The sequence below is a fragment of the Octodon degus genome, unplaced genomic scaffold, assembly GCF_000260255.1.
Source record: "Octodon degus isolate 3935 unplaced genomic scaffold, OctDeg1.0 scaffold00039, whole genome shotgun sequence".
Classification (NCBI taxonomy): domain Eukaryota; kingdom Metazoa; phylum Chordata; class Mammalia; order Rodentia; family Octodontidae; genus Octodon; species Octodon degus.
Window position 1 is genome coordinate 9,323,211 of NW_004524615.1, and position 10,796 is coordinate 9,334,006.

Here is a 10,796-nt window from a genome sequence, read left to right on the forward strand (position 1 = left end):
GCACCATGGCCTAAGCAAATTCAAATGAAATTAATCATCCCAAATAAGAACTCATGCTGGGAGCAGTGGCACATACCTATAACAGCAGCATTCTGCAAGCTGGGGCAGAATTGCTACAAGTTTGAGGCCAGTGTGGACTACAGCGTAAGTTCAAGGCCAGCTTGAACTACATAGCAAGACCCTGTCTCAAAAAGAAAAGGAAAAAAACACCCTTGAAGAGATATTTATTGAGCACCTAATGTTAGCTAAACTGAAATATACAGATATAACGGTGAATAGTTGCTATTTCTTTTGGAATCAAGAGTGAAAACAAATAACAAAGCAACAAAATAATTATGTATTGTGATAAAAACAAGGTGTGATGGGGTGGGTGGTAGTGACTTTAGATTTTTTATTATTGAGAAATTTACTTTAAGTATAAGTCTGTTACATTATTAAAATTCTAATATTAATTTTTTAAAGCTTATCAGTAGTAAGGACATTAAATTTTTTGAATGATTTTAGATATCTATTAAAATACTCATGTTTTAGTTTGCTGTTCTGACTACATTAATCCATAGTAGAGTGCCTTCTTAGCATTCTAATTTTGAAACATAAAACTTCATGATCATTATATATTGCTACTTTAATATCTGTCTGAATTAATTGTGATATTTGATTTCAAACTACAACCCATAGGCTACCTCCCCCCCGCATCTTTGGATAACCTGCAAGCTAAGAGTGATTTTTATATTTCTAAGCAGTTAAAAAATCAAGAGCAATATTTTACCTATGTGAAACTGACATGAAATTGAAATGGTGGCCTGTAAATAAAACTTTTATGTTACTTCCCTTTTGCCCTTGTTAAAAAGAAAAAAAAAAAAAAAAAGCTACCACAAACTCAGTAGCCTAAAGCAACACTTTAAAGTGTACTCCTGAAGTGTACTCTGCTAGAATTCCGGAGGTCAAAGTTTGAAATCAGTTTCCTCAGGCTAATGTTGGCAGGGCTGATTCCTTCTGGAGCTCTTTGGCTTCCTTTTTAAAGGAAGCTTCCTAAAGCTACATTCCTTACATACCTTGGTTGGGGATCCCTTCCTCCACCTTCAGAGCCAGTATCTCAGATCTCTGTTTCTGTTGTCACACCTCTGTATTTCTGAATGCTGTTACTTATAATAGACCAAAGTTGGAATACAACAACTGTCTATTAAAACTGTTAAAAGTGTCAATAATTTTAAAAAATAAGTTGTAAGAAAGAACAATGTACTGTTGTATGCTACAACACTCATAAATCTTGAAAGCATTCTAAGTGCAAGAATCCAGATACTAAAAAAGATTTCATATTGTATGGGTGCATTTATTTGGAATGTCCAGAAGAGTTAAATCTATACAGACAGAAAGTATGTTAGAAGTTGTGTGGTCTACTCAGGTAGGAATAGGAAGTGACTAGTTATTTTGGGGGGATAAAGGAAAGATTCTGGGGCCAGGAAGATGGCTCAGTAGAATAAGTGCTACCCTGGCAATCGGAAGGGTCTGAGTTCAATCCCCAGTTTTGAAAAAAAAAAAAAAAAAAAAAAGAAAAGAAAAAAAAAAAGAAAAAAGAAAGAAAGAAAAAAGGAAATATTCTTAGATTATGGTGATGATTGCAAATGGTTGTAAAAGTACTGAAATTTATTGAATTATATGCTTGAAGAAATTATATTTTGGGCATATAAGGTTATTTAAAACAAATACAGCTAGATTAGCAGACATTAAATATTAAGACTATAATTTGAAAAAAAAAAGACTAATTTGGTAAAACATTTATGATAAATCACAATGAGTTATGTGCTTTTTAGAATTAAGTAAATATCTCACTTAATAATGAAAAATCTAAAGTCACTAGCACCGCATCATACCTTTTTATCACAATACATAATTACTAGGAGAATTTATCTCCTATGTACTTTGACAGGAAAAGAGTACTGGGCTAGGGGAAAGTCATCCTTTCAGGAAGTCCTTCCCTGGAGAAAAGAAAACAAGTCCGTGGTTCTTGAAGCTCCAAGAGATGGGGAGGGGGGAAAGGACAGCAAGAGTATGGAAAATAAAGATAAAAGACCAAAGTTGAGGTCCTGAGAGAGGAGCCCTCTCTCTCCTGATCAGAGGAAAGAAATTACTCAACCACCTTAGGGATGTTTATCCATACATTTGACAAAGTTGTTGTCACGCAATAGTTTGCCTAGCAACCAACTGCTTAGATTATCTCAAGGCTTGGTCTTCTGTTGTCTGAACAGCAGTCTGGTATTGCCTCCGGTATGCTTTGTTCTTGGACCTGCCTTGCCTCTACCCTACCATGTGACCAATTTCCAGCTTCAGCTGCTCCTCACAAAAGTCTTCTTTTGCTTCTTTGGAGGAGCTCGTCTTCACTTTTGCCTTTAAATGTTGGTCTCCAGACTTTCCACACAGACTCCAGCCTTCTAACGCAGACCCTTTATCTTCCCAATATGAACTCACATAAGACTTCGCATGAGCTCCATCACTTCATCTTTGACTGAATCCTCTGACTTCAGCATGCAGATGGTCCTTTTATTTATTTATTTTTGTACCAGGGATAAAAGTCAGAACCTTGTGCTTGCCAAGCAGACACTTATGCCACTGAGCTTTCTCCCTGGCTGTAGATGGTCCTTTTGCAATCTTTCACTTGTGTTTCTGTAGGTGGCCATGGTAAGTCAACTTCATATTCTGTTCCTCTAGTGAAACTTAACTGATGCAGATACTTTAGTACCACGCCTAAGAATTTGCCTTAAATCTCAGGGACTTTGGACTTTGCCTTCTCAGCATTGCTCAGATTGTTTGGACTTCGGCAACTCAGAGATGGACCATCGCATTTTGCATAAAGAGATGCACATGAGTCTTCTGGTGGTTAGGGTCAGTGTCAGAGCTACTTTTCTCATTGCTGAGACAAAATACCTGACACCACAAGTGCAAGGAGAAAAGGATTATTTCGGCTCACAGTTTTCAGAGGCTGAAGTCTGTAATCAGCTGGCTTCAAGGCAGGGCAGAGTGGCAGAAGGGTACCACACAGGTGATGGCAGGGCAGGGAGAAAGCAGCAAACTGTCCTTATGCTTTCAGGTTTAGTTTGATCCAAGCCACAAGTTTGTTGGTTGGTGGCACCTACACCTATGGTGGGTCTTCCCATTTTCCACATGTCTTAGATACTCTTCTCTTGTTGCTGGGACAAATACCTGACATTCAAAATGAAGAAAGGAAAGGTTTATTTAGTTCACAGTTACTGGAGGTTTCAGTCCATACTCAACTGGCTCCAAGGCAGAGTGGCACATGCAGAGGGCAACCTTTCATGGCAGCCGCAAAGAGCAAGAGAGAGCTCAAGAGGAGTAGCAACAGCTCAATCAGCTAGTTTCTCTTCCCTCCTTACACTGTAATGCAAATTATCTGCCCCAGGACAGGTCAGCATCCACACCAACAAATAATCAATCACAAACTCCAGAAGCTGCCCCAAGACTGCATGAGGCTTTGGAGGGACACCTAGACACAAACCATAACACCACACAAAGAACTACGCAAAACCTAACAGTGGACTAGGGATCACACATCCTTAATCCATATTCACACACCCTAGATCCAGCCACCTCCAAAAGCCCCACCTATGAAACATGGGGTTTTGAGGAGCATGGAGACATAACCTATAACACTTTGCCTGTTATGGCTGGTGCTGTAGCTAGATCTCCCTCCAAAAGCTTATGTACTCTTAGGTAGGCCTTCTAGGAGGTGACTGGATCATAGGTGGGACTCTCATCAGAGTGGATTAGCCCACCGATAGATTACAGCTAAAAGTAATGTTAGGGGAAGGAGCCTGGTTGGAGGAAGGGATCACTGGTGGCCTAGAAGACTATCTCTTCCTCACTTCTCTCGTGTCCGTCTCCTTGTCTTTCTTTCCCACTTTTTCTTACTATCCATGCCCTGAACTATTTCACCTCTACCACGCCCTCTACTATGCCACCCGGCCTTTCAACCAGCTAACTATGGAAAGAAACCTCGACACACTGTGAGCCAAAGTAAGCTTCTCCTTCCTTAAATTGTGGTTGTTGAGAATTTCGTCTCTGCTGGAACAGAACTGTGCCACACACAGGAGATTCAGGGTCAAGCAAACAAACACACGTTTTCATAAGGAACTTTACATCTTACTGAGGGGACAAATCTTAGTATGTTAGGACGCGTGGGGAGGCAATCAGAGATGGGCTCTCTGGGGAAAACATGGCACTGAGAGAAGGCAGGGAAGCGAGGGCTGCCCATCAAGATCTCTGCTGAGCAGGAAAAGCCAGGGCGACGTTCCTAGTGGCAGAGAGTCCGGGCTTCCTACAGCTGGAGTCAGAACACTCTTGATGGCGAGGCTTTTAGCTTCGACAGTGGGTGGATCGGGAATCTTCGGAGGGTTTGGAGTGGAAGGCCCACATTGCCACAGCGTCCACTCGGCGGGTGTGTGGACGACACAGGGACGAGGGTGGCCGGCATCCGGGGGCCGCTTCTTGTTTGTTTGGAGACTGGGTGCCTCTGTGCAGCCCAGGCTGGCAGCGCACTCGCGCGGCCCTCCTGCCTCGGCGGGACTGCAGGCCTCGCGGCCGCTTCAATACCCAGACAACGACCCTGGGGGGCGAGGCTTGGCCCACGAGGGGACACGGTCGGAGGAGGCGCGACCCTACGAACACCTGCGACTGCGGGGTGAGAGACGAGACTGCTCAGGGCTGACACCAGGCTTTCCACCCGAGGACTTCAGGACAGCGTCTGGGGTGGCAGGGGACAAGCAGACCAAAGCGCTACACAGTGCCGCGGAGAGGTCTTCCCCGCGCTCGCCCTCGGCGCTCGCTGTGGACTGACGTCAGCGGCCCGCGCGGGAAGCGGCTCCCGCCAGGCGGGCTGAGGACTCCCGTTCCCGGCGTGCCCTGCGGCGTCCATGAGCCTCTGGGGGCGTGGCCTGTGCGCGCATGCGCGCTGACGGACCGCGCTGACGGGCCGGGGGAGGTGACGCGGTCGCTGCGAGCGTGCGAGTTCGCTCCCTGAAGAGAGCGCGATCCGGTACTGGCGTTGTGTTCCCGGTAAGTGTGGCGGTGGCCGTGGCTTTGGCGGTCACGGTGGGCGCCGCCGCTAGGGCTTTGACTTCCGTGAGGAGGGCTCCGGAGCCGGGGGTGGGCGGGTCCCGCGCTGGAGGGCGCGCAGGCGGCGGGCAGGGCCAGCCCGGCGGCTGCCCGCTGCTCGGCGCCCGGTGCTCGCGGCACTCGCGCGCGCTTCTGAGCAGTCGCGATCCCCGCGTGCCTTGGACCCCGCAGTCCTGCAGACCCGCGCCTGAACAGTGCCTTCTCTTCCTGTTGGCCATTGCTGGTGGGTGGTGCTGGCCGGACCCCCGGAAGACCCGAACTCCTGCTAACGTGCGCGCTTGCCCCATGACAGCTGTCGCCATAACAGATAGCACACAGACGTCTTTCAACCAGAAGTCGAGTTTCTATGGCCTTTGGATCCCTTAAAGCAAGAGGTGGTGAGGGATTCTGCACGCGAGAAGCAGTGCGGGACATCAGCTGTTGATGCTCACGACATGGGTAGTGCACGCGACATTGCGTTCGGGCCACACAAGATCAGTGCATGGCCACAGTGTCGGTAGAAATTTGGTGGTGTTTTCTCTGTCTCCAGGGAAAGACATCAAGGCTGAGCCAGTCTTCAGAACCTCCCTTATCAAAACCCGAAGGCAGAGATTAAAACACAGGAGCAGGTTTCCTTGAGATTGCGCTGTGGGACAATGGCAGTGTTCATGAAGTAGTCAAGGCCGTGTGCACGAGTTGTGCTGAACAAGCTGTTCATCAGGAAGTGTGGAGGAGAGGAGAGTTTTCTTGAAACAACACCAAACCCGATGTTACAGAATGAATGCAAGTTAAGATAGTGATTGGAAACACGCTCTAGTTTTGCTCCCTCTTGAAATCCCAAAGTAAAATTGTAGATATGGGTTGTTTTTCTTAGACATAAACGCACATAGAGAAGTTATCAAGTAATGGGCTCTAGAGCGCAGCTATGACTTAACAAACCTTAACATAATCCTTACCCAGCAGTAGGGAATACTATAAAACAATTCCATGTAAATCACAGCATCTTGAAATTGCATAGAAAACTGTCAGCACCCTCACCTTTGGAGCTGGAAATGAAGAAGGTAGTGGGGGGGGGATGGAAAGCTTTAATAAAAAGGAAGTGAAATATTTTAAAGAAGCAATTAAATGCAAGCGCAAGGGCCTGAGTTCAATCCCCGGTTATGCAAAAAAAAAAAAAAGCAGTTAAATATGTAGATCCTGTCCCCATTTCACCTTCTTCAGTGCCTTTCCAGTTGTTAGATGATTTACATGGAGGCTTTCTATCTTAACAACATAGTGGGTTTTTGAACTGCGGAGCCCAAGGCAGATTCATAGAGGGCCCTTTATGAAAACAAGGACACTGGAGGCTAAATTCCTTCATCCCCTTCCATTTCACTTCCAGAGCTTTTGAGCCAGATTAGTCCTCCCAGGCTGAAACATTGGTTACACTGATTGCACCTAGGAGTGGAGAAGAACTGTGTGGTCAGAGAGGACAAAGAGTGTTTCCTTTTTCTTTTAAAATTCTGTGCCCTGTGCAAGAACCTGCATAAAACTACAGTACACTCTGGAAAGAGACATAGGAAGTGGGGACTTTTTCAGCCAGGAAATTGGGTGCCAGGTAGAAGTACAATGGGAAAGACATTTTCACTGTCCTTGAGGTCTTCTGAATTTTGAACTGTATTATTTTTACCTACTCAGTGAATGTTAATGGAGGCAAATGGGTCATTTTTAGAGATTCTCATGTTGATGATATCCTGAAAAATGAAAGTTCTCTCAGAGTACAAAGGAATGTTGTGTAACAATCTCAGAATTTCCGTGGCTTTCATTCATGCTCATAATTCTGCAGGTGTGCTGTGGTTTAGATCCTGAATGGGCCAGACTGGCTTCACGGTTTGCCTTTCCGGCCTGTTCCACGTGCCTTTGTTCCAGGCCACAGGCTGAAAATGCAGAACTACCTTGGTGTCTCCCAGTGGAAGGGCTAGGAAGCTTCTAAGAACCTGCTGTGTCTCAGCTCAGAAGTGGCACGTGACATCTCTGCCTGTGCTGCCTTGGTTAAAACACATCTCAGAGCCGGCCACATAGCTCAAGAGACGAAAGCACCTGCCTTGACAAGCACAGGGACTGCAGTTTGATCCCAGCACCACGTACGGAGCCAGCCCCAAAGTCAATAGGATGAGATGTGTGTTCCACCTACAGGGAGGCACTGCAAGGTCACATGTCAAAGGGTGCACACTGTTTCGGGAAAGCAGGGTGATGAATGTGGTAATAAGTTAGCAGATGTAGAAAAGTGAGGTTGAAGATGAGAGTCAAGGTGCTTACAAAAATGTGTTTATTTTTGCCAAGATAGTAGCACCCTACATTGAGTGAATTACAATTATCTTATATGGTATCTGCTGGCCCCACACATGTCTGCAGATGATTTTGAGTGCCCATATAACCCTATAAGTAAAATGTGATGTAATGAAATACATGCAAGGACACAGGTTTTTAGAGTAGTAGTTCTGAATAGGTGTGTTTCAGCTACTGAATGTGCGCATAGTTCTGGCGTCGTGCCTGTGCCTAACAACTCGCCTTTCACCACAGAATCTTCTTTTCAGGGAGATGGCCTTTGCTTCTGAGATGTAATGCACTTTCCGTTTATTATTCAACAGTGAAAATGAGTCATACAGAGGTAATATTTGCATATGTTCTGTATCACCAGTTTTCATTTATTTATTTACTTTTTTGGTAATCATGTAGTTTCAGGATACTTTTCTTATTTTCATCCTGCCCCGAGAGGCAGCTTATGAGTCATTAAAAGGCAGGATTCTTGAGGAGAATGCCTGAGTTTGAACCCCAGCGAGTAGTTATATAGCCTTGGGCAAGTACTTAACTCACTGTGCCTTATGTATAAAATGCATAGAATAGTACTGCTTGCCTCATAGATTATGAAGAGGATTTAAATGTGTTGACACATATGAAACACAGTATGTGACCCGTAGTAAGCGCTGCATGTTAACTGTTAGCATTTTTATTTGGAGACTGTGACCTGACTTTCACAGAACAAATGGGTGTAGCCCTTTAGTTGTCTGAACAGTCAAAGGAGTAATTTTATTTTAATCTTTTTCTTCTCTTGAATTTTAGGTTAAATTAAAAATACCTTTTGGAAATAAATTACTGGATGCCGTTTGCTTGGTACCTAACAAGAGCTTAACATATGGAATAATCCTTACACATGGAGCATCAGGAGATATGAATCTTCCTCACCTGATGTCCCTAGCATCGCATCTTGCCTCTCATGGGTTTTTTTGCCTGAGATTTACCTGCAAAGGCCTTAATATTGTACATAGAATTAAGGCATATAAAGCAGTTTTGGTAAGAAAATTTATTGTTACTCTAAGACTCAGTTTTAAATTCTTAATAAATTTAAGGCAGATTTTGTTAGTAGTCATTGTACTGAAAAATCTTCTAATGAGATCCTTCAAAGTTTCCAACAGTACTCGAAGGCTGTTATGTGGTCAGATTTCTCTCTCTTTTGCCATCAGTTGGTGTCCATGGAGATGAATGCTTACATCATAAACGTTCCTCCATGCCCAGGAAGGTACTTATGATTTTCTCACTGGAATTGTATAACTTAAAAATATAGTTCTGACATTTGGAAAACTTTACCACATTGTGCATGTGCAAATAGGACAGTGAGATATATATATATATATATATATATATAACTTAGAAACATTGCTTAAAATCATGGAGCTTAAATCTAAAATGTCTTTTTCTTGTGGCTTTTTTTTTTTTTTTTCTGAACCAGGGATTGAACTCAGGCCCTTGCACTTGTCAGGCAAGCGCTTATTCTACTGAGCTATCTCCCCGGCCCTAAAATGTCTTTTAATCTAAATTATTTTAAGCTTGCTAAATTTTCCAGAGCTTTAAATTATATGTTAGTATTATTAATTTTGATATTAATTGGAAGCCTCTCTGGCCTTTTAAAATAATTTTGTGTAAAAATACTTCATTGCTTAAATATTTTTATGAAAGAAATTCATTTTTTCTCACACACTTGTGTTATCCAAAATGTAAATTAATAGTGAAAAGATGAGCAGAAGAGGTAAGAAGAATTTTTCAGGAATAATCTTCAAAGATTTTTGGGTTTTTGCAATTTAGGTTTATTTATTTATTTATTTTTGGTGGTACTGGCGGTTGAACTTAGGACCTTGCACTTGCCAAGCAAGTGCTTATCCTACTGAGCTATCTCCCCAGCCCTGATTTTTGGGTTTTTGTATAGGTTTTCATACATGAAAGGAATAATAAATAATATTTTTGCTGTTTGGGGGAATATTACATAGGAAAAAATTCATAATCTTTTGGTTATTTTTATCTAGAATTATCTGAAGACCTCAGGAGAATACAAACTTGCAGGTGTTTTCCTGGGAGGTAAGTTACAAAGCTTACAAATTGTTACTGATTCATTTTAATATTAAGGTTGATAACAGGGAGTTAATATAGAATTATTTTATGTTTTAGCAAATGACCACCTTGATATTAAAGTACTTTACATATTTAAGGCAAATTTAAACTTAGTATATCGTGACTTGAAGATGTCTCCTTTTATTTTATTGTCTTTTTTTTTTTTTGCAGTATTGGAGATCCAACTTGGGAGCGCGTGCTTACCTGCCAGGCAGGTGCTTATGATGCTGAGCTGTTTCCCAAGCCCTTTTTTGTCTTTTTGAGACAGGGTCTTGCTATACAGCTCAGGCTGGCATGAACTCAGTTTGTAGTCCAGGCTGGTCTCAGACTTGCAAGGATCCTCCTGCCTTAGCCTCCCAAGTGCTGAGATTATAGGTGTATGCCACCATGCCCAGCCTGTCTCCTTTTATTTGTATCATTGAATTATTGTCTTGTGATTTCTTCACAAGGAATGTCTTCACTCTTACGTTTTCTTCAAAGACTAAGCTTGAACAGTGTTTTGCTTTTCATAAAACTGTAGGTTTCCAATGTAGATATTGTAGACTTACTGTCATTGTTTGAAGTTACAGAATGTTTTAAGTTAACAAAGATGTTAAAAGAGTAAAATCTTAACTTTGCCACATTCTTACTGGTACTTTGTATACGTGTTTATATTTCAAACAATCTTAATTGATTTTAGGTCGTTCAATGGGCTCCAGAGCAGCCGCTTCTGTCATGTGTCATGTGGAGCCAGATGAAGCTGATGATTTTGTTCGGGGTCTCATTTGTATTTCTTACCCACTGCACCACCCAAAGCAGCAGCATAAGCTCAGAGATGAAGACCTCTTTCGTCTAAAAGGTCCTGTACTGTTTGTGTCAGGCTCTGCAGATGAAATGTGTGAAAAGGTGAATCACAAATTGATGTTTGTATGCATGAGGAAAAAAGTGAAATCAAGTATCTTGGGTGGAAGTTATCTGCAACATTCAGCCCCTTAAAAAGAGATAATTTTTTCTATTATAATTTGAATCTATTTGCTAGAATTTGAAGGCATTGAATCTGTTTATGTATTTAAAAAGAGAACTTGTCCATTATAATTTATCTAATTTGTGTAATGCTAGACAATGCTAATGTAATGCTAGCTGTCCTTTTGTTAGGCTGGTCTTTGAAGAACCTAAACATATAAGCAAATCAACAAAATGCATATCCCTGGAAAGACTTGGTAAATGGATTAACCCTTATTTTGGGAAATGAAAAATTCATGTCTGGGGCCGGGGAGATGGCT

The 10,796-nt window shown here is 42.5% G+C and overlaps 1 protein-coding gene across 2 annotated transcripts in view; it reads left to right on the plus strand.

Moving 5' to 3' along the window:
• The first annotated feature begins 4,976 nt into the window (after positions 1 to 4,976).
• Positions 4,977 to 10,796, plus strand: part of Tex30 (testis expressed 30) — a 14,464-nt gene continuing 8,644 nt past the window's right edge. Inside the window, exons 1-5 of one of the 2 annotated variants that reach the window (XM_004631176.2) lie at positions 4,977 to 5,070; positions 7,672 to 7,759; positions 8,212 to 8,442; positions 9,450 to 9,501; positions 10,214 to 10,419. In XM_004631176.2, coding sequence (XP_004631233.1) covers positions 7,745 to 7,759; positions 8,212 to 8,442; positions 9,450 to 9,501; positions 10,214 to 10,419 — 504 coding nt within the window. In that variant the 5' untranslated portion in view covers positions 4,977 to 5,070; positions 7,672 to 7,744. The remainder of the gene's footprint in view (positions 5,071 to 7,671; positions 7,760 to 8,211; positions 8,443 to 9,449; positions 9,502 to 10,213; positions 10,420 to 10,796) is intronic. The other variant, XM_023715250.1, reaches the window with a different exon arrangement.